We start from the raw sequence: 23,979 nt of genomic DNA, 5'->3' as shown, positions 1-23,979 counted from the left end.
TTTTCAAATTTATTTATTTCTTCTTAAAAGATTATTTCTTTGAATATACCACAAAAAGGCTTCACACATTTTTTCTTCGGAAATTTATCACCAAATTATTTAAAATTGAAAAAAAAAATAAGTTTCGACTTTCAGAAACTAAGGTTGAACAGTTAATACCTAATTATAAAGTCCTTCATCTAGAAACAAAACAAACTCCTCTAAGCTGATATCATAGTTGGAATTCCTTTTAATCGTCCACACTTTCCTAATTTCTCAGGTTAAAATAATTATTTAATTGTGTACAACAAAACATTTCCAAAAATCAACACAAAGAATTTGAAAGGATTATACAAAACAAATAAGTCAACGAAAGACATTTCTTGAAAGTTGAAATCCATTATCTAAATCAACGCCACAAAAGCTCCGATAAATTAAATTGATTAGGTGTTGTGTCATTAAAAAAATAATAAAAACAAACACATGATTAATCGAACAGAGAGAGAGGAGGGAATTAGACGACATAGACATTTAAGTGAAAAAAGAAATCTCACCAATTAGCCATAAGCCAGAAATTGAAACTGCAAAACAAAATAAAACGACGTGTCTCAAATATAAATATACAAAATCATATGCTTAGTCGCCAAAGTAATATTAGGAAGATTTATCATCAATTTATATTTGCAGAAAAATTTGGAAACCTTCCAAAAACCGAAAAGATAAACCTATAAATAAAAAAAGCGCCGCTTTGCCAGTGATCAGCATCGTATAAGAAAACCTACACATAAAATAGTGTTTCACAATAAAATCTCAATACTGAAAACGATTCACTTAATTTTCAGCTGTTGCAATGGTAATTGAATGAAATTAATTATATTAATTTATTTAATTAATTTAATCAAGAAATACAACACAAACACAGACAGTTATGTCTCTTTCAAAACATTAGACCTTTGACTTAACTTGATCTTTTCAAAACCTTTTTCAATCCTTTTTTTTAAATACATTTGTAAAAATTTTTAAAATTTGTCTTTTTTCATTTGTCATTTCAGCAAGACTTTGGTTTCGATCCTGACATAGATGACATGTTTTCCGATGCTGGACTGCGCTCACACTTGGGTCGAATGCGTGACCCCTTCGGCACATTTGGATCACGTAAGCGTAGTGGCAAAAATCCATTACATTCTGTTTCTCCTTCTTATTATGATGATGATCCAGATTTTCCCCAATTCGGTTCGCTAGGTCGGGCAAGGCGTGCTGGAACTGGCGCTGGTATTCCGAAAGCAACCGATGGCATGCAACACGATGATTTCTTCGAGCGTCTACCCCCAGAGTTCAGACAATACATCCCAGACGGCTTTGGAAGTATGCGGCGTCAAGGCAGTGCTGGAGGTGGTGGTGGTGCTGGTGCAGCTGAGTCTCCACGCATTCCCACTCAACAACCACAATATTATCAAACCTATGTGCAGCCCGGAACAACTCCCCCACAGGCAACTCATCATCAGCAGCAGCAGCAACAGTCACCTCCGGTGCAAATGCGCAACGTGTGTGATGCAGCTATTCAGACAGAAGACCCATCCGGAGATAGGAATCGCAGTGAGGTCGATGGACATCATCTGAATACCGACAATTTGAATCATCATGGCTTGAGGAACACAGTGGATATGGGCGTGAGGACCCCATCCGAGAGCGAGGGTCACAATTCGAGATCTCATTCGGCTCCACCACAGCAACCGGATCAAAATTACCCACAAGATCAACAGGGCTTCCATTCTCAAGGTACCGGAACCCAACGTAACACTCCACCACCGCAGCAACAGCAGAGACAATACCCAGCAAATCAGCAACCTCCCCGGTTCCCAAAAGCCTACAATCCTCAGACCTATCCATCGCATCCCCAACAACCTCCTACTCCCCAGACTCCCGGAGGCAGCTACATCCGAACAATTCCGATCTTCGTCGAAGGCCGCTCTGAGCCATTGATCAACCACAAAGATATACCCCAAGCCGAGTCCCAGCCCAATCAAACCTATACCAAAGCTGCTCCTCAAGCCCAACAGCAACAGCACCCCCAGCAACAGCAATATCAACAACAAGCCCCACAGCATCACCAAAACCGTCCAACTCCCATCAATACTCAACAACAGCCAACGGCACAGCAACAGCAGGGTCCACCACCCGCAACACCTCACACCATGGAAAGCATTAACAAGATCCAAGACATCCAGCGGGACGTCCTCAATCTGATGACACAAGTCGAGAAATTCAGCGGGCTCCGCAAGGACAAGGAGTACGCGTATTTGGACGAGATGTTGACTCGTAATCTTCTCAAACTTGACACCATCGATACCCAAGGAAAGGAGAGCATCCGGTTGGCTCGCAAGGAAGCCATCAAATGTATTCAAGCCTCGATCAATGTCCTCGAGGCAAAGGCTGAAGAAAATGCTAAGACTGCACAACCACAAGAAGCTGTGATTGGAAACGCCAACGCCAGCAAAGAGGATGCCACAAATGCTGCAGAGCCCGCTGAGGCACAACCCATTGATGTATCAAATGTCCACGAAGCAATTCCGTTGCCACCACCAGAGTCTCTTAAGACTCAAGGTAGAAGTTCTTCTGATAATGTTCCCGCCGTCGCCTCGAATAAAGGACCAAGTCCACCAAAGGAGAGCAGTACTGAAGCCACCAACAGCACCACCAACGCAGCTGTCACAAAGTCTGGCTCTGGGTCATCGACTAAAGGTGAATCGGTAGCCGAAACTAAGTCCGAATGATGACAGCAGAGAAAAGTCACATCTTATAGTAGTTCATTTTCCAATCAAAAGCAAAATCACAAAAAGAAAACCGTTATTTCTAATAAAGTTGTGTAAGATTTGTAACGAAAATTACGAATGCAATGTTTCTCATTTCTTTCTCAAAATTTTGTTTCTTTTTTTGTTTTGTTTTTGGTTTAATTTTGTTTCCATTTCATTCGCTTTGTTTGTTTATTTTGTTTTGTTTCGTTCCGTTTTCAATTCGTTTCTTAAAAATGTTGGACAATTTCAAATCGTTCCACAGCATGATGATGTTCTTCGATACCAGAAAAGTTCTTTTTCTGTCAACTGGTCCATTAAAAACAGTGTTTTGTTGAGCGGCTTTCTGTTTCACATTCCAAAACGTTCCACATCAGACTACGTCATTACAAGAGAATCAATATTTCTATGGCTTTTTAAAGGCATGATTACATTTGGTATGATGTGTAATATTTTGAAAATGTACATAAAAGGAGCTCAACAAAATTGCTAAGAATATTTCATTTCGATATCGTTCCATCTCACTTTAACTTAATTGCTCGCAATTCATTTCTATTGCAACACATTTGTGAGTTTATTTATTTAAACTGAAATGTCAGACGTCAAAGTATAACAAATAAAAAAATATTAAAGCAGTAAAAAATTGCAAAGAACTATGTTCACATTTAATTAATTATCACAATTTTCTTTAGTTCCTGATATTTTTTCCACCTTAATTCCAAATTTTAACAATAAAAATTGTAAAAAGAAAAATGTAAAAAGTTTTAATATATCATTTTGATCCCATAATAACTCCTATTTAACAAAGTAATTAGGCGTGTTGTATTGGCCTTCTTACTGTGCTTATTCTGAAATGCAGAATATTGATTCTGTTTTCAATAAAACACACTTAATGTATTTTAAGTTCGATAAGGTATTTTTTAGCGTGCACTTAATTACTAAAAAATAAGACATTCACTTTTGAATACATTTTACATCCTTAAAAAAAGTCATGCCATTTAATTATAACAATAAAGTTTTACTATTAAACTTATTTAACTTTGAAAACAATATTAATTTTAATTTTTTGAGCTCATAACGTTGTACGTTTCCCATTTTGTAAGAAAACCATTATTTTAATGTTTTAAAAATTAAATTAAAAGATTCACATAGATTTAAAATAAGCAAACATTTGAGACTAGTCTAATAGAAAAAAAATTGTGCAAACAATGTTTTTATTTCTTATTTTAAATTAATACATTTTTTAAACATCTTTCACAAAAACTTATAAATATAAAGAATTGAAAATAAGTACACGTCAAATAAATGAAATATTCTATAGAAAAATTTACATACAAATAAATAAATTATATTAGAATAAAAATGCATAGAAAATAGCAAAACTTTGTTTATTTTAATATTAAAACAGTTTATAAAACAGTGCCTAAAAAGAGCAAAGCGATTAAAAATCAAAATATTAAATAAAATGATAAATACATAACTTTCATCGAACGCAATATTTTTCTCGGACGAAAAAGATTTTATTTTTAAAAACGTTGAAAAACGAAACAATAATATTTAAAAATTAAAGCAAACAACTCATGTTAAATTATTTTTACTGAAATATTTAAAATATAAATAAAGTAATAAAATTTTAAATACAAATTAAAAAATATTATTATTGTAATGTTAAAAATGGAAGAAAATGAAAAGAAAAATATTTTTAAAAATAGATAATAAATATAATTATACTTTATATAGATATTGTTTGAAGGTAATGTGTTTTATTTCTTTTATTTGAGGTCTTTTTCTAGGAACCTACGAGAAATTGAAATGTGACAGGTAAGCTTATTTTAAGGCACCTTCAGCAATTTGAGAAATGAGAAAGTAGATACTAACCGAAATCAAGCGTGAGTTTCACGAAATCTTAAAATTTCAAAATTAACCTCATCAATATTTTGAAATACTTGAAATAATTATTGAAATCTACCTTCATATACAGAATATACAGACATTTTAAATTTAACTTATTCAACATAAGATTTTTTTTTATATAATTTACAGGCACTCAAGAGTTATTAGTACCCTTTATATGTTTATATTTAAACACAGTGCGAGCATTAGGAAAATAGGGAAGGATTTAAAAGGAGAACATCTGAACATCAAAATGGGAGGGAAAAACAGAGTTGGCTTAAGCATTCCACATTCTTGATGTGCGATTTAAGAAAGAATCTCTATACTTGATAGTACACCCGAAATTGAGCTCAAGGGTAAACTAATGAGCATTCAACAGGTTAATGGATTAGAAGTGGAAGACATAAGATCATTTGTGAATATAAGAAAGAGAGTCGGAGACAAAACGGAGCCCTGGGGAACACCAGCATTTATTTTATGAATTTCAGACTTGTAACCGTCCAATACAACTTGTATTGAATGGTTAGAAAGGTAATTTCTAATCCAACGAAGAAGAGATTCATCAATACCAAAAGCACGCATTTTCGATAAGAGAACTTGGTGCCAAACTCTATCAGATACTTTTGAAATATCAAGTGCAATAATCTTACTTTCTCCAAAACGATGTAAAGATTTGTTCCACTATTCGGTGAGATAAACCATGAGATCACCAGTGGACCTATTGCTACGAAAACCATACTGTCGGTCATTAAGAAGCTTCCGTTCTTCGAGATATTTCATGATATGATAATTAATCAGCGTTTCCATGACCTTGAAAAGAAGAGACGTGAGTGCTATTGGACGATAGTAAGAGGAAGAGGAGGATTCGCCTTTTTTAGGGACAGGCTGCACAAATGCTATTTTCTATCCACTCGGAAAGAGACCTGTATAGTAGGAAAGATGGAAAAGTTTAAGCAGTGGTTTTGCCAGCGATGAAGAACACCTCTTCAGAACAATTGGGGAAATTGTCTTCAAACTTTCCCAAACGTAATCGACCTAATTTGCCAAAACTTTATCGAACACTTTTTAAATACTGTTAAAAACTGTTGGTATACAAGTTTTTTTTAAATTGCATTAAAAAGTCTCATTTTTTATACACATCTTCCTTGTTAAAATTGGCTAGAATTTAACATGTGTCAAATCAAGTTGTTAAATCAAGGAAAATGGATCGCTTAACTATCGCACAACGCATATAAAATTTTAAAAACTACTACAAAAATGTAATTCTGCCAAAACCACATATTGTGCTTAAGAAGGAAATTATAGTTTTTATAAGCTTTTAACTACGCAGGTAATTGAATAAAGTGTGAAGAAATTTGAAGAGACTGGATTGGTTACAGATATTGTGAGGCCTGGCCAGTGCCCAGTGCTGCCGAAGACCCGAATGTGTCGATTCCTCGTCATTCTCAGGAATTAGGACTACATTATGGCGTATTTTGCGTGTTTGGATCCACACCTACATTCATATAAAGTCCAGCTCACACAACAACTGAAGCCAGCTGACCACTCATAACGTCGTAGTAGATACGTCGAATGTGTGCTTGAACAACAGGCTGTGGACGGCGATTTTTCGAACAAAATTTTTGTCTGCGACGAATTAATAAACAAAATTGTCGTATTTGGGGTTCTAAAAATCCTCAAGTTGTTAAAAAAAGGCTTCTTTGGTTTCGATTGATTGGACCTTACTTCATCAAAAACAACGATGGAACGACTGTCACCGTTAATTCGGAGCGTTATAGTCATATGATAACCGATTTTTGTTTTCTATAGAATAAGAATTGGAAAATATGTGGTTTCAACAGGATGGTGCCACATGCCACACAACTTGAGAGAATAATGGTATTTGTGCAAATATGTTAATGGGTTTAATGCATGTTAATGGGTTTAATGCACATTTAAATTCCACCTTATAAAACTGTCAGCCTTTACAACATTTTGCATTGTGCAGCTAATATTTATGTCTTTTTCAAAATGTTTATATATTTTCTAAAAATAATTCACTATTGCACACAAGTTTACTTTATGGTATAAATCCAAAACTGGACTGAATCTAAAAATTAAGCCTTTGGAAGAAGTAAAACAAAAATTGCTGAACCGAATTCTAACCCACATATTTGGGAATCTATAAGACGAAGTTCTATCTCAGGCTGAGATCGAAATCAGAGTTTTTACGTTTGACAACTTGATCTATCATGAGTTAGAGCTCATCCGAGTTCTAATTTATAAATAAACTGATTTTAAGATACTAACACGTTGTCAAGAAATTTGCCGTAAGTATCCAGGCAGTCTTTATTATGAAAAAATGTTGTTCCCGAAAATGTCCTGAAACTTCTTAACTGCTCTGAATTTCACCCGGAAAATTATTGATTGTCGATATTTTTTAAGTTTTTGTTGGTGGTTTTTTTACCATAGCAGTTTGGAAAAAAGGTGAACATTTTGGTTAACCCTAAATATCTAACGAACCAAAAAAGCTAGAGACTTAAATTAAATTTTATATGATATATTGTAACGTGATATCAAAGAAGTATATTTTTTGAAAAAATTCATTTAAAGGTTTTTTTTTATAAATCAAATAAACTGAAAAAAAAATTGTCACCCCCAAAAATTGTACGACTATAATATGATATCATCTCCAAAACCATTTTGTGCAACGGAGAATAGTGCTTTTGACATCTGATAAAATTTTGGGAAAAATGGAATTAACAGTTTTTTTATACAAAATAAAAATCTAAAAAAACATTACTCAAAGTTGGTAAAAATTGAATATCGATTCAAATATCTTTTCAAAAACTTGAAATTAAGGCTTCAAACTTATTTTATCTTATACAAAATATTGTTTTCAACATTCTGAAAAATGTTGAGAAAAATCGAATTGACAGTTTTTTTACAAAAAATAAAAACCAAAAAAAATGATAAAAGTTGGTAAAAATTGATTTTCGACTCAAATATCTTTTCAAAAATTTGAGATAATAGCTTTTAATTAATTTTTACTTATAAAAAATATTAATTTCAACATTAAGACAAATTTTGAGCAAAATGGAATCGACAGTTTTTTACAAAAAATAAAAACCTACAAAATGTATAAAAGTTGGTAAAAATTGATTTTCGACTCAAATATCTTTTTAAAAATTGTGGAAATTGGCTTTAAACTACTTTTATCTTTCAAAAAATATTGTTGTTAACATTCAGTAAAATTTTGAAAAAAATCGAATTGACAGAATAATAAAACTTGGTAAAAATTTACTTTCGACTCAAATAGCTTTTCAAAAATTAAAAATATTGGCTTCAAACTTATTTTACTTCACAGAAAATATTGTTTTCGATATTCAGTCATTTTTATATAAAAATCATACAATCCGTTTTTTCATAAAAAATAAAATCTACAACAAATAGTACGCAAATTTGGTAAAAATTGATACGAGTACAAATAGACAATCTTTTTAGCAAGACAAAGCGACAGCCTCTTTTTTAATTTCTGGTTGATCATAATAAGACTAATATTGAATATATTTACTTTAAATTGGAAAACAAATAAATAGCTTTATAATACAAATAGCTATTATCTTTTTCGAAACACTGTTTAAACAGCTGACGCACGTTTCGTGCTTTTTTTCACAGTGAACATCTTCAGTTTAGTCTAGAATGTAACCATGAATCGTTTTACAAACGAACATCTCTTGCAATTATTGAATTTTATTACCAAAATGCGTGCACTGTTAAGAAAGTTGCTTTCGCGCTTCTTACATTTAATGATCAATTTAATCAACCCACTGAAGCGGCTATTCGGGCTATTTTGACTAAGTTTCGCACTAAATTTGCATTCGCACTAAATTTACTGCCGTTTACAGCAGTTGGGCCTCTGTTACTCAACAACATGGAAAATTTTGCTGAAGGATTTATGATGCCTTTCAAAATACAGTCTGTGCAAGAATTGAAGCTGAACGACCTACTGCAACGTAAAACTTTTGGTTAATGGGCTCTTGGAAAGTTGCCGAAGATACAATTTTGTACTGAAAAATTGTGTTTACCGACGAAGCTCATATTTGTCTTGATTTTGGAAAAATTCACAGTTTGGTGCGGTTTATGGGCTGGCATAATTGGACTGTACTTCTTTAAAGATGATGCTTATCGTAACATAACTGTGAATGGTTAGGGCTACCGTGAGATGATGTCCAACTTTTGTTTGCCCAAAATGCTCATGTTTAAACAGACAAAACCCGCTTTAATTGAAGCATTGAAAGACAACATTGATGCATTTATTCGTGAGATACCGGCCAAATTGTTGGAAAGAGTATGCCAAAATTAGACTAAGCGGATAGACCATTTGAGGCGCAGTCAAGGTCAACATTTGCACAAAATAATCTTCAAACATTAAATTATATAGTCTGAATTTTAGCAGTTTTTTTGAAAAAAAAAAAAACTTTTCTATATCTTTTAAAATATTGTATATTATGATTTACCTATGCCTCAAAAGCATCGAATTATGCATGTTCTCCCATTAAGGGTATGTCTCCCGCAGAAGCGAACTCAGAACTCATGTAAATGAATTTGAATGTATTAGTGAAATATCGTTACTCTCTTCATTATCAAATTCAAAATTTGAATTTCCAAATACTCTATATTTGCCTCTTGATCTTTTTTGTCTCTCAGAGCGAGGGATATATTTCCGCACAAGCAGCCAATCAAAGAAATAAGAAATAGAACAACGTTGCATGATAAACCGGTTTTTTTTGGTATGTCTAGTTAGGTAGATTTGTTGTTGTCTTTTGCATATGGTTCGAATTTTATAAAGCAAGTGGGTATTTTGCTATCGAAGGAGATGTTTTTTTCTTGAATTTCTTTTTTTGGTCGACAATTTCTAATTATTGAAAATACCTATTTTATTTTAATATTTTTTTACTTCCCATTGGAAATTATTGTAATGGGTCCGATTTGTCAAATTGAAAATTTTGACATTTCTCGAGGTTTCAAGGTCCCTAGAGTCAAAATAAAAGGTTTTTAGAAACATGGGGTGGAATCGGGTAAGGTGATTTGTGATAGGTGACAGTCACAATTAACAAATTCGGTCTGTGTAAGGTGATAGTCACCGGTGACAATCACGATTTGGTGACTTTTTCTGGTGACTGCTCTTTAGTTGTCACTTTCATTGGAAATTGAATTTTATTTTTAGTTGCTGAAATTTTAAGACAATATAAATGTGTTTGTGTCTTTGATTTTACATTCTGAAAATGTTGAAAATGAAAATATTAATCATTATAGAAATGTCCGGCTCTTGAGGATTAACCTCCACAATAAAACAAACATTCTTGATCTTCCAAGTCCAAAGTAAGTACGCATATGTGCCATATCAACACACATTCCCCCTATTCTTCGATTAGCCGTGACTTTAAATTTTCTTGGAGGTGGTGGCTACCAAAGGCAAGTTGGCGCTGACTGGTCAGCTCCAATGGGCCAAAGTACTGTTTGAGGTTATTTCTTTGATCTTAAAATAAATGGAGAGGAAATTGTGCCCACTTACAATCAAATTTAATCAATGGGTTTCAGAAGCAACAAAAAAGTTCTTCTACGAAAAATATCAAATTCCTGGAGGTAGGATTTTGTTTCTTAGTAAAAATAAACTAATTTTATTACTTGTTTTTTTATTTTATTATGATTATCCGCCCTTCGGAAAATGAGCATATGTATTTCAATAGAAAAGGAAGACATAGTGTAAACGCTATGATCGTAAGTTAATTTTTTGATTCATTAATTTTTGTTGCCTAGATCTGCAACGAGAACAGAAAAATTCTGGCAATAAATGCAAAATACTCACGACAGCTTTGTTTGGAGACAGAGAGCTCAACGAGAAAATTTAAATGCTGACTATTGTGCAGGCAGAACATCATTGTGGCTACTTGGTACATCAAAACTTATAATTACATAATAATCCGGATAGCTTCAGATCGGTTTTTGAATACAACCACTGAAATTGTAACAAACGTCAGTGGATTTCTTTTAAAGTGATACCAAATTCTAAACAAAATTTGGTGATCACCTTACACAGACGCAAAAATTAGTTTGATCACTTTTTATGATCACAAAGGTGACAATCAAAAATCACCTTAGCCGATTCCACCCATGGTTGTGCGTGCGTGTGTACGTACGTTCGTACGTCCGAACTTTCGCGACGTTTTTTTCGTCGTCCATAGCTCAAGAACCAGAAGAGATATCGACTTCAAATAAATTTTGTTATACAGATAATAAGGCAGAAAGCTGCAGAAAGGGCTCTCAAGAAAATTGCGTAGGTGTTTTTTTTACCATAGCAGTTTAAAAAAAAGGTGAAAATTTTGGATAACCCTAAATATCTTACGAACCAAGAACGCTAGAGACTTGAATTAAATTTTATATAATATATTGTAACGTGATAGCAACCAAGTTTTTTTTTTTTGAAAAAAATTCATTTAACGGTTTTTTTATAAATCAAAAAACTGAAAAAAAATGTTTCACCTACCAAATTTTACGACTAAAATATGATTTCATCTCCAAAACAATTTTGTGCAACGAAAAATAATGTTTTTCAAATCTGATAAAATTTTGAGAAAAATCGAATTTCAAAAAATATACTTGGTTGCTATCACGTTACAATATATTATATAAAATTTAATTCAAGTCTCTAGCGTTTTTGGTTCGTAAGATATTTAGGTTAGCCCTTTCTGCATCTTTCTGCCTTATTATCTGTATAGCAAAATTTATTTGAAGTCGATATCTCTTCTGGTTCTTGAGCTATGGACGACGAAAAAACGTAGCGAACGTACGGACGTACGGACGTACGGACGTATGAACGGACGTACGGACGTATGAACGTACGTACACACGCACGCACAGACATCTTTCTAAAAATCTTTTATTTCGACTCTAGGGACCTTGAAACGTCGAAAAATGTCAAAATTTTCAATTTGACAAATCGGACCCATTATAATAACTTCGTATGGGAAGTTAAAAAAATGCAATACCCAGGAGTGATAGTACACAAAAAAAATCAAGAAAACAAAATATATGACAGCGAATTCACGATACCTACAATACCTCTTTACCCTTCTTTATACCTACACTACAATGTGCAACCACAAAACTTGCCGAAAGTTGAACCAAAAATCAAATTCTGCGTATACGATTGACTACGTAACACCCAAATCACGAGTCCATGACCTTACATCATACCACATACTAGAAAAAAAAATATTTCTAAGAAAAGTCTTTTTTTTGTTGTATTTTCTGTTATTGTATACCGCAAGCAAAACAAAGAATACAAAAACTAAATGAGCCATGAGACCAACAACAAAAAAAAAATCTGAGAGAGGATGGGCGGGCGAAATTCTTTTGCAAAGAATTCTCTTCTTGAGCGCTGAGATGCAGTGGCATTCTTGGGAACTGAAAACTTCATTGTGTGCGTTTACAAAGAAATTTGTTGTTAAAAAATGCAAAATAGACCTCTTTTATAAAAATTAAATTAAATAAACAGTAGACGCAAGAACTTTTTACTTTTTTAAATAGAATAAACAAAATGCCAAAAAAAAATAAAAAAAATAGTTTGCAATTATATAAACTCCCAATCCCTCACAATTGCACCACAAATGTTGTTATATTGAAATGCATTTTTAATTATGTTCCGACAAATATTTTTTTTTTTCAAAATCGATAGTAAGAGTAATATATATGGTCCTTTTTTTTAAAAAAAAAATTAAAACTAAAAAAATAAAAATCAGCTCGCCCCATGAATTCGCAAAAAATATTGGAAAAAAAAGAATGCATTTTGGATTTTTTGTCTAAAAAAGTTACTATAACTATTTTTAAAAAAAAAAATTTGAAAGCAAATATCTGAACATATATTTAGAATTTGAAAAAAAGTTAAATTGACTTAGCTAGCTGTTATACTTTGGAAGTTTTATCAAATATTGCACCTATGCCACAACGCAAATTTGCACTATTTTTCATAGTTTTCTACAATTTTTCTTGGAATAAATAAATAAATTTAAAAAAAAAGAAAATCGATACTATTTATAAAAATTTATTGTTTTTTGGAAAAAAATATAAAAAAAATAAAAAATTATATTTTACACACTGCCCCATTGATTTTCGCAAGTAACTACCTGAATTTAATGATTTTTTAGTGATTCTAGTGCTGTTAAGGAACAAACAATTTTTTTAAATTTTTTATTCCTTTATACATATTTAGCCCAATATATTTTCAATCAAAACCCGTTTATTTCGTTTAAATATTTAAAAAAATGTGAACGCTACAAAGCTAAGCGCAAAGCACCAATCAATTTTTTTGCATGCGATATGCCCTTAAGAATTGGGTGAGATTCTAGTAATGTTAAATCCAATCATTAAAGTTTTTTTGACAAGTCGTTTACAATGATCATTAAAAATTTCTATCATTCAAAAAATCCTGACTTAAATCCAGCGACAACATTTTATCTGAAGGAAAACTATAATGGCGGTAAAAAATTGAAACACAAATCAGTGGAAAGATTCATTTTAATGCATTCTTACCAATATAAATATATAAACGTGCAATTGAAGTTTTTTCTCAAAAAATAATGCTTTTGATCAGTTCAATCATTCAAATCAGAAGAAAACACAATGATGTATTGTTGTATATTCGCAAAAATTTTCCATATTGATTTCAATGATAGTTTCCTAATTTTTTAATTCATAGAAATATTAGAACATAAAGGCGACAGTTATAGCTATAATTGGTTTTAATCACTGAACATTTGTTTTTCAAATAAAAAAAACATCAGCCAGTTTAATTAAGTATCAACCTAAAAATAGTACAAATTTTGTTAAGGAGCAGCTGAAAATCATTTCACTGAAGTCCTTTAAATTTCTTTGTATTCACCTATTAGTTAAACTCTAAATGATCAACTCTACTTCAAAAGCTTAATTTCAATAAGGAATTTTTCTTTAATGATAGAATTTTCGAACATCACAATAACCAAGTTGTCAAAAAAATGTATCCGATGATTGGTCTCAAGGCTCAACGTTAGAGTTGGAAAACTTTTTTTAGAATAACGTTTATTCAAGTATTTAAAAAATTACGTAATGAAAATTTTACGCAAAAGAGAAAGAAATTAATCAAAAAGCATTTAAAATAAATTTTGTCAAAGAATATTTGGCGCATGTTTTTAATTTTTATTCAAACAAAAAATATAAGCATTCCCTTATGACATGTATTACCTTCATGGTTTTTAGTATAGTGAGCATCCTTTCGTGTTTAATATTAAGCTAAACAATAATAACTAATAGCTTGTCATTTTTGTTAAACTTAATTATAAACCCTCTTAGCAACATTCGGGCATATCGGTCTGTTAAATCAATAAAAATATCGTCGACGACAACGTCCTTCTTGTAAACATAGTTTTCTAGAAACGAAAACCAAAAACATCCACAAAATCAGTCCTCAGATAAAATGTTATAGCTTCGAAGAAAGAAAAATCAAATAAAAATAAAATTTAAGAATGAAATAAAGTAAATTTTTTAGTTTGGTGTTAATTGCCAAAAATGGGAAATACCGAAAGTAACGTAACCAGTGGTGTCAAAAAACAAGCTGGAGTCTCCACACAAGCTTTATATAAATTTGTAAATCTCAAAGGTGGGGGACTTCTGGTGGATATGATGAAACGTGCTTGTCAAAGTAAACAATTTGCTGAAATTGACCATGCCATCAAAACAAAAGTGGAACCATTTCTGTACAATAAGGGTGCTGGAAAATATATCCCGATTTCAAAAATGGTTCTATTACGAAACAAAGAACGAGCGAGACACAAACAACTTCCGGAAATAAGAGCCTTGGAAAATCCTGATGAAGATTTTAATATCGATGAACATTGTCCCGAAGTTTCTGAGGCTGAATACATGGCCAATCCAAGTCTCTACAGAATGGTCTGCTGGAATTTAAATGTAAATCTAACCTTGGAAAAACGAAGGAAGGTTTCTAATGTTTTTTTTGTTTTGTTTTTAGCTTCGAGGCGCTGTTGGAGAGACTATTCTTCATTTGTGTCTTTTGAACGCCACATCTTTGCACGCTGATTTGGCGAAGAGGCTTCTTCGATTTTACCCCAAGTTGATTTTGGATATTTATGTTTCCGATGAATATTATGGAGAATCTGTACTACATATTGCCATTGTCAACGAGGACCCTGCCATGGTTAAGTTTATTTTAGATGCTGGAGCAGATGTTCAAGAGAGGTGCTGTGGAAGTTTCATGAGCGCCGAGGACCAAAAACCGTCCCGCTATGACTCTCCAGATCATGAATACGTCGGAGTGGCTCCGTTCAGCAACTACGAAGGTTATGTTTATTGGGGAGAATATCCGCTAAGTTTTGCAGCTTGTTTAAATCAGGAGGACTGTTTCCGACTTGTTTTGGCTCGAGGTGCCGATCCAGATCTTCAAGACACCAATGGCAATACAGTGCTTCACATGTTGGTTGTATACGAAAAAACACAAATGTTCGACGTTGGCTATGAGGTTGGATCAAGTCTGCACATAAGGAACGTTCAAAATATGACACCATTAACCTTGGCTGCCAAGTTAGGTCGAGTTGAGATGTTCTTCCACATAATGAACATCGAGAGGGAAATCTATTGGCAACTGGGAAGTATTACTTGTGCAGCTTATCCTTTGTCGAAAATTGATACCATCGATCGGGAGACTGGAAATATTAACAAGGACTCGGCCTTGAATTTGGTCGTTTTTGGAGTGAGTTTCTGAAAGGTTTTGAAATTAATTTGACTATAATTTTGTTCTTTTAGGATAAATATGAGCATTTGGAGCTTTTGGATGGTGTTTTGATTGATCTTCTCAAGACCAAATGGAATACTTTTGTCAAATCTCGTTTCTACAAACAATTTCATTTGTTTTCTTTGTATTTTATGTTCTCCTTGGTAAGCTATACACTCCGACCAGGACCACCAATGGATGACGACGATGATGACGATGACGAAAAAATGCAAAGTAATTCAACTGGTGGCGTTGCCGGTAGCTTTAGTTTGATGAATAAAACTGCCTTGAAAAGGAACTTAAAGTTAAAGGATAAATATGAAGAAAGGAAAACTCAATCATTTCGGGATTATGGTAAAAATCCGCTGTTTTCAATATGTTTATTAATTTTAGAACTACTATATCTTCTCCTCATACAGATTGGTTAAATCTTACGGAATATTTTGAGTTCGAAGAAGAAGACACTGGGCCTTCGTGGTGGACAGCGTACGAAGAATGTCCTTTAATGCATTTAGAATCAACTAAAGCAAAGGTTAGGTTACTTAAATACACTAAAAAGCTCTTTACCTTGATGATATCGTTAGATTTTTCTTTTTTTAGATTCGTGTTGTTGCTGAAATTGTTATATTTTTTGGATCAATACTTTACATAGTAGCAGCTTTGAGGGAATCAAGATTTTTGGGATACAAGATGTTCATTGAAAATTTGGTAAGTCCCGAAATAACGAAATAGGCGAATAATTTAACATAATGTTTTTTTGCAAGATTCGGTTTTTAGACTTAGAAACATTAAAAAATGGCGCCCAACATTTTGATTTATCGCAAAGAAGCTTAATCCTAATCTTATCTTTGCACTTTTCAATCCATAAAAAACCGTTGATTCCAAATAGTAAATTTGTATAAGTTCAATTAAGAGCATTTTTCCATGTGATTTTTAAACCATACTTGAGGAAGTGACGCCCAATGTAAAGATTCAACATTTGTTAGTAAATCTAAACGACACAAATAAATAATAGATAAAAGTATTCTGCAAACTAAGCGAAATCGGTTCCTTAAACGGGAGAGAAAAACTCAATTTGAATAAAAAGTGGCGCCCAACAAATTAAGAACATGTATCAAGGAGCGGTATTTTCGACAGTTAAACCAACACGTTGCCCCACTGAGAAAGCAGCATCCCATTACGAATATTAGAAATTAAGACAAACGGTCTTTTTTTTTGTAAAATCAACCGTAATGGACTTTCAAAAAGGAAAATTTAAATAAAATTAAGATACAAAATGGCGCCCAACAAAAGTAAAACTTTATTTATTGCTTTCCTATTGACAGATTTTTTTTGTTTTAGTTTTAACTATCTTTTTAACGACTTCAAAAATATAAATTTTGTCTAAACATCTGAACATTTACTATTAACAGATGACAGCGCCTTCTCGTGTTATGTTTCTTTTCTCTTGTTGTTTAATGATGTCAATTCCTTGGTTGCGATTAATGTGTATGACTGAGGTTGATGATCATGTTGCTGTTGTTATAATGCTCACTACTGCCCCCTACTTTCTATTTTTCTGCCGGTAGGTCAAAACTATTCATCAATTTAAAGTTTTCAACAAATTGTAACCATTTTTTTTTATGCAAAGTGGTTTTAAAACAGTTGGTCCTTTCGTTGTGATGATCTATCGCATGGTGATGGGAGATCTTATACGATTCGTATCGATATATCTTGTCTTCGTGATGGGTTTCTCCCAGGCCTACTACATAATTTTTTTGACATTCGATAATCCTGCCACTCCTGACGACATCGATGACACTCAATCGAATCCGATGCCATCACCAATGGAATCCATTGTTGCTATGTTCTTAATGTCATTGACAAATTTTGGCGATTATTATGGAGCAATGTCGTCGACGGAACACGAAGTGGAAGCTAAGATTTTATTCGTCCTTTTTATGGTCATTGTTGGAGTGTTGTTGGTTAACATGTTGATTGCTATGATGGGTAATACTTATCAGAAAATAGCTGAAACTCGAAATGAATGGCAACGTCAATGGGCGAGAATTGTTTTGGTTGTTGAAAGAGGCGTGGCACCAGCTGAGAGGTTAAAGAATTTTATGAATTACAGCCAACCGATGTCAGATGGGAGGAGAGCATTGGTTTTGAGGCTAAATATGAATGTAAGTTCTTAAGGATTTTAAAGATTGGGGGACTAATTTATTTTTTGTAGGAAGAAGCCAAAGAAGAAATGAAAGAAGTCCTGGAAATGAAAAGAATCCATCAAAGATTTAAAGATAAACGAAAAATCGAACGTGAAGCGCGCGAAGAAAAGAAACGCCAAGAATATGAAAAGTTCTTTGGGCCACCAGTACAAGAAGAAGAAGAGGTGTTCTTTTTTAAAACTTAATTCGGGATGAAAGAGTTTGTCAAAGGAAAATGGTTCAGCTTTGGAAATTTAGTTTTACAAAAATATTGTTAGAAATCCAAATAAATGATGTAAACAAATAAAAAAAAACATCTGTTTTAAAACATCATTGTGAACAATTATTAGGGTTTTTAGTAACGTTATAACTACCCTTAATTTTTTCAAAGCTTAAAACTTAAAAAATGAAGAATCAAAGAGGATAAAAAGGTGAACATCGGTCTGAGTTTTCAATAACAAAATGAAATGAAAAAAGAGTTGGCTTAATCATTGCACATTGATACCGCATGAATTTGAAGATCAAATAATTTTCCCAATTCATAATAAAATGAGTTAAGTTGAGTTATCCAAATACAGAGAAATACGATAATTTTGAAAAAAAAAGTTTAATAAATCGATAGGACAACAAGCCCTTGAAGGAGTTTCAGACAGGATTTAGACAAAGTTACTCAAAGATTGACGGAATCATTTATTCATTACGGAAAGAAGTTATACACGTTTTTCGAGCACTTCAGATTTGTATTTGGGTTAATATACTAAATTTATGGCTTTGTGGAAGATTGGGAGAGTTATTTAAAATGTCTACGAAGCCACAATCAAAAAGTTTTGGAATGGTGAAGAACTGTCAAATGGATTTAAAATAAAACCCAGAGTCAATTTGATAATTAGACACTGTGTGGTCTTCGAGCAGATTTGCAGATTTGCCATGTTTAGGGACAACAGACTAATGCTGCTCAGAGACAGAGGCCTTTTTTACTTTTTTTTTAAACTTTTTAAAAAAATTCATAAAATCTGTTGTTATTATTTGTTATTAATTTTACCTGAAGAGGAGCTACCCATTCAATTACGATGTTCCTTATTCCAACTTGTCTCTCATTATTTGATGAAAGCATATGCGATCTAAAACGTGGAATTGACCTTTGGCAATTAACGCATACCTGTCTTCGATGTCCCACACCTGAGCTAGGTTTGTTTCTTTGCACTTGGAAACTATTTACGTTACTTGGATTTTCATTAAAAGTTGAATCGTAATCCAATTTTGTCAAAAAACATATATTAAGAAGAAATCACATCAAAAAACCAAATATCAACTGCATCAAACCAAAAAATATAACGGAAAAAAACTTATTGACAGATATTTAATAGCGTGAGTGGTTAACTCTTTCCTGTATGTTAAGCTTATACCGCTCACATGCTACTCTTCTAACATTATAGTGTTAGGTATAAGATTTTTTTTTGTATTTTGGGAGCATATTTTTGAATTATTATTATCAAAATGAATAAATTGTTGAAGAAACCCTAAAAAATTATATATGAAAATAAAGGTTGTGAACTAAGCCTTTTATTGGTGCCAAACAAAATTAATATCATCATTGAATTTTAAAAGATATTATTGTACTAAAGTTTGACTAAAAAGTGCTGTTATTCAAAGGTTTGATTAAAAATAACTCAAAATATATAAATCATGTATTTTAGTTTCATTTAAAAGATATTTTTGACACCTTTGTTTTAATACCTTTTTGATTTTTCTAACTTTTCTCTATCCAAAGATATTAGCATTTATGTCGAAAATGTGCTGATTTTTAATGGTTGGACATTTCAAACTTCAATCTCAAATATCTCGGATCTCCCATGAGTTATCGACAAAATATTTTTGCAGATATATCCAGCTTAGAACAACCTTTAATTTGATACCAAATTCATTGCCGTACACTCCGGGCCTAAAATGAGCATACCCCTTTATAATGATTACTTTCAATAAACGAATATTTGAATTGAATAGTGTTACTTCGTTTTGATTAGAGTGTAAAGCTGTCGAATTTCCATCTAAAAATGTTTATATAATTTTATTAGTATTAGTACAAAAATAAAAATAAAATCTGGTTTGATTTGATTTGATCTTAAATCAAAAATAAATCAATTTATTTTGACCCCTGGGATACAAAAACAGGGTGAATGTGTGTTTTGACAGATCAAAATCAAAAATAAATTGATATATTTTACCCATGGAAAACCCTATTAGTCATAGTACGAGCGTCTGCACTGTACTACAGGAAAAGCATGATAAGGCTTTTATATAGCGATACATAAAAGAGGGCTTTGCTACTCAATAGCATTCTTAGCCCAGAAAACTGTTGTTAGCAAGAGTAATGTTTCATTTGATCTCAACGCTGGTGTTATTTTCTATCACTGGAATTATAGCGGAGCACAGGTAGACATAGTCCTTAACTACCACAAAGTTACATCTGTCGATGGTGACGTTTAGACCAATAAATCTCAGGTGTTGTATGTCCTTTCTTAGTGACATCTAAACCCATTTTTGCTGCCTCTGTTACAATACTCACAAAAGCCCTATTTCTATCACGCAGAGTTTTTCCATTAAGATAGTGACTCCAGTGTTGACTCTAGTTGGAGCTCTGCAATATTCTTTCAAGAACGATGTTAATGGAATCACATGAAAGCGCATAACCTTTGCCTAAGAGCTTATTTAATATCAAATGTTTTGATCCAGCAAGAGTTCTCTATAGTCATCTTGCACAAATGGACGAATTTGGCAGGGACGCCGAAATTGGATATAGCTTTATACAGTTCTATGCTGTTGCATGAGCAGCTATATATGAAACTCTTTCAAAAATCCAAATAATAATTCAAGTTTGCATATAAGTAATATAAGTATGTACATATGTGCATTGATAGAAAAAAAACGTTTATTTCCTCAAATTATATTTTTTTAATCTATATTATCAATAATATACATAAATTACGTGTAACGACCTTCGAACGGATGGACTCCTAAACTACCTAACCGATTTAAACCAAATTTGTACATAGTTTGCAGTTTGGTCCAACTTGAAAAATATGATCAAGTTATTTATTATTTGAAGGTCACAATAATCTGTTAGCTCCAAACGATTTTACCAGATAGCGATATCTGTTGACTGGATTAAGTAAGTTTTTAAAAGATGGCCCTATGTCAAATTTCCCAACGTTTCACATAAGTTAAAATTTAATAGTTAATAGTTAGTTTAATAATATGCAACTTATACAAGAATAGAAGAGTAGCTGCAGTGTTGCGGAGTTTTCGGAGTTAAATTATAATTTGGGATAGCTCACAAATCTTAACTGGAAGCATTAAAAGAGCTATGCAGAATTGAAACGGCAATGATAAGCTTTTCGGTGGTGTTCTCTTACTTTTATCTGGTGATTTCCGCCGGACTTTTCCAATTATGCCTTGTTGAATGGGTAAATAGAATAAATTGCAACCAAATACGCATTAAAACACCAGACAATTTAAGAAAAATATTAATTGGTTCAGGGTGTTTTTCCGGATATACCAAGTAATTACTTGAATCATAACTGGGTCAGCTATCAGGCTATTTTGGCAGCCAAAAATATTGATGTTGAGGAAGTTAACTTTCAAATACAACAGTTGTTAACAGGCGATCTGATGTCTTTCAAATCAATCGATACTGTTGTTAATGATACTGAATAAAATGATAGCGTTAAGTTTTTAATATAATTTTTAAATTCTTTAGAAATACCTGGAATGCCACCACATTATCTTCGATTAAAGATTGGTTCACCTATTTTTCTTCTGAGTAATTTAAATGCACTGGTACACAATTGATCAAAAAAAAAAGATCACCGGAATTATTCTTGAAGCAACAATTTTATCTGGAAAGTTTAAAGGAAAAGTGGTCCTGCTGCCACGTATTCCATTTCTTCATTTCCTTCCCCTTAAAATCTCAAACCAGGCAATTTTTATGCTAGCATTAACGTTTACGTCTTCGTTCGTAAATAATAAATTCATTATAATAAGGGGTATGTTAGTGATGGTTAGTGCGTTGGACTTGGTGGTTTAACGTTGCCCCTTCCCAGATGGAGAAGTTTCGGGTGTTCGAGTGGCAGTGTTTACGACGCTGTACCGGCTTAGGTCCTATACAACGGGGATCGAATCAACAGAATTGAAAATTTCGTGATAAACTTGTTCGTGGTCACATTGCAAGAGCTATGTCTTCTACCAACAATTTGATTTTCAGGGCGTTCTATCCGAACGACAAGTATGCTAATCTACCACGTCAGACGACGAACCGTGTATAGGAGACTCCTGTACAATCGAGACGTCATGGCACAAGACGGAGCAGAGCTCCTTCGGTTAAGTAGGGCTGTGTCCAAACGAAACCGAACTGATAGGGTGAAGCAAGGGAATCAGTTTTGGTGGCTTCAATCGGCACTTCATAATGGGTAGTCAGGATGGGGTTTTAATCCTTGGCAGGCTTGCATACTTGTTTTATAGTTTTTAGGTTTAGTTTTAAGTAGAATAGGCATGGTGACACCAGAAAAAAAAATAATTACAAAAAATAATAATAAAAAAAAAATAAACAAACAAATTATTTTAATTTAAAAAAAGACTTGGAATAAGGAAAAACAAAAAAAAGTTGGATAGTTAGATTTGCTGCTGTGGTTGTTCTAGTTTTAAGTTGTTTATAAATAGAATAGGTAGTTTAAGTTTATTTTAAGTTTTATATTAAGGACCTTTTTTAACTGGTTTTTAAGTAAAAATAAAAAAAATAAATTGAATTTAGATTGTTTTTAATTTTCTAGTAAAAAAAAATAAATAAAATGGAATGAAATTACAATGAAATAGATCCAAGGCATTAGAATTAAGTTTTATTGTTTAAATTAGAGATTAGAAAAAAAATTTAAAAAAAGTGCGTTGGACTGTCATGCCAGAGGTCTTGGGTTAAATCCCTGGCTGTGCCATCTAAAGTTTTTTCACTGGTATTGCCTCTTGCGAGGAACTGACAAATCTTTCTTGTCATGAAAAGTGCTTTCTGAAATTAGCTTTTCGGATTCGGCTTAAAACTGTAGGTCCCCTCTATCCCTAACATTACTCGCACGCAAAAATGGTTGAGAGTTGTAAGTCATTAGGACCTAGTTCTCAACAGACTGTTGCGCCGTTTATTTTGTTTGTTTATTTTTTATAATATTTTTTTTTTTACAAATGGCATCTATGAAAAAAAAGCATGGTGGTGCCCATGTCTGATGTGCTCCTACCGTTCCCCTTAAATAGTTAATTACAATGTAATATTACAAAAAACGTTACCTACAGTAACGCTTGACCGGATCAGCTTAATCGATTTCCTTTGAGATCGATTATTTATATCGTAAGGAGTGGGCCTAACAGGGTGTGTGTATCGATTTTATGTTCTTGGTGTCTTTCCAGGATCTGTCATAATTTGAATGTTTGATCGACTGTGAACTCTCGTGGTTTAAAGTTACATTGATAAGGGCCTATCAGGTTGTTGACGAAATGACGAGGGACTTTAGTCGTTCAGATATTGCCGCAGAGAAGATTTGTGGAGTTAAAGGGGTCTCCTTTTTTAATTAAAGGTATTCGCCAAACAATACTGATTGCTTTCTTCCAAATAATGGACAACTTAAAATGAAAGAATTAAAACTTAAACTTTTTAGGAAGTGTCGCTGTTGGATCCGTAAAAAGACGTCGAAAATCTGCAATTTAACAATGACTTCAAAAAAATAATCCATGATTTGAATTCCTCTTAGAAAATAAGAAACAATTAAATTTAAATGTATTTTCAAACATTTACTCTGATCTCCCATTCAGTTGCTTTTTTTTATTTGTCTTTAAAATTGTTTAAAATTACAGTTATACATCAACAAATACATTCAACAAAAAATGTTTTTTTGTTTGTCATTTTATTATTTTGTTTTATTTATTATTTAAAATTGGAATTTTCCTCGAAGACATTTTAATATAAATTTAAAATAAAAAAAAAAAGTTAATAAAGATTAAAACTAAATTAACAAAACAAAAGTATAATAAAATACTTTTTTGGCGTCTTTAGTGCCAAATTAAAAAGAACAAAAATAGTTTATGTTTTTGTTAAATGGAAAATTAATGTTGCTGCCTTTAAAATGAGAAAAATTGGTGAATGTTATTATTTTTCTTTAATAATATATTTATATGTTTTTAATGTATGAATTTAAGTGTATAATAAATGCTTGGCACTAGGGTTTTACATTCTAGAGATAATGTATGTAGATATATAAAATGGTTAAAAATGGTTTACTATTATTTT

General features: G+C 32.5%; 2 protein-coding genes across 7 annotated transcripts in view; both read left to right on the top strand.

Moving 5' to 3' along the window:
* The window catches only part of LOC129938813 (BAG domain-containing protein Samui), a 31,434-nt gene extending 27,390 nt beyond the window's left edge, over window positions 1-4,044 (top strand). The window contains exons 1-3 of one of the 6 annotated variants that reach the window (XM_056046597.1): window positions 810-832; window positions 1,032-1,134; window positions 1,222-4,044. In XM_056046597.1, the coding sequence (XP_055902572.1) occupies window positions 830-832; window positions 1,032-1,134; window positions 1,222-2,753 (1,638 nt within the window). In that variant the 5' untranslated portion in view covers window positions 810-829 and the 3' untranslated portion in view covers window positions 2,754-4,044. Of the gene's footprint in view, window positions 1-808; window positions 833-1,031 lie in introns of those variants that run through there. The other 5 variants (XM_056046596.1, XM_056046593.1, XM_056046592.1 and 2 more) reach the window with 5 other exon arrangements.
* A 9,970-nt stretch (window positions 4,045-14,014) lies between these two features.
* Window positions 14,015-18,000, top strand: LOC129939903 (transient receptor potential cation channel subfamily V member 5). Its single transcript, XM_056048086.1, has 8 exons — window positions 14,015-14,648; window positions 14,710-15,447; window positions 15,501-15,822; window positions 15,888-16,000; window positions 16,069-16,176; window positions 16,881-17,032; window positions 17,099-17,633; window positions 17,684-18,000. Exons 1-8 carry the CDS (start codon window positions 14,250-14,252, stop codon window positions 17,858-17,860), a joined length of 2,544 nt encoding a protein of 847 aa, XP_055904061.1. The 5' UTR covers window positions 14,015-14,249; the 3' UTR covers window positions 17,861-18,000.
* The last annotated feature ends 5,979 nt before the right edge of the window (window positions 18,001-23,979 follow it).

Source organism: Eupeodes corollae, chromosome 1, assembly GCF_945859685.1.
Source record: "Eupeodes corollae chromosome 1, idEupCoro1.1, whole genome shotgun sequence".
Lineage (NCBI taxonomy): Eukaryota > Metazoa > Arthropoda > Insecta > Diptera > Syrphidae > Eupeodes > Eupeodes corollae.
Note: the sequence above shows the minus strand (reverse complement) of the source record. Positions and strands in the feature narration are given on the sequence as shown.

What these genes read in the sequence shown, in the direction of transcription:
- LOC129939903 (XM_056048086.1), top strand. Translation starts at nt 14,250, where the DNA reads ATGGGAAATACCGAAAGTAACGTAACCAGTGGTGTCAAAAAACAAGCT. An exon ending in TGAATTTGGTCGTTTTTGGA is followed by an intron (nt 15,448 to 15,500) that starts GTGAGTTTCTGA and finishes TTGTTCTTTTAG; the next exon opens with GATAAATATGAGCATTTGGA. An exon ending in TCAATCATTTCGGGATTATG is followed by an intron (nt 15,823 to 15,887) that starts GTAAAAATCCGC and finishes CTCCTCATACAG; the next exon opens with ATTGGTTAAATCTTACGGAA.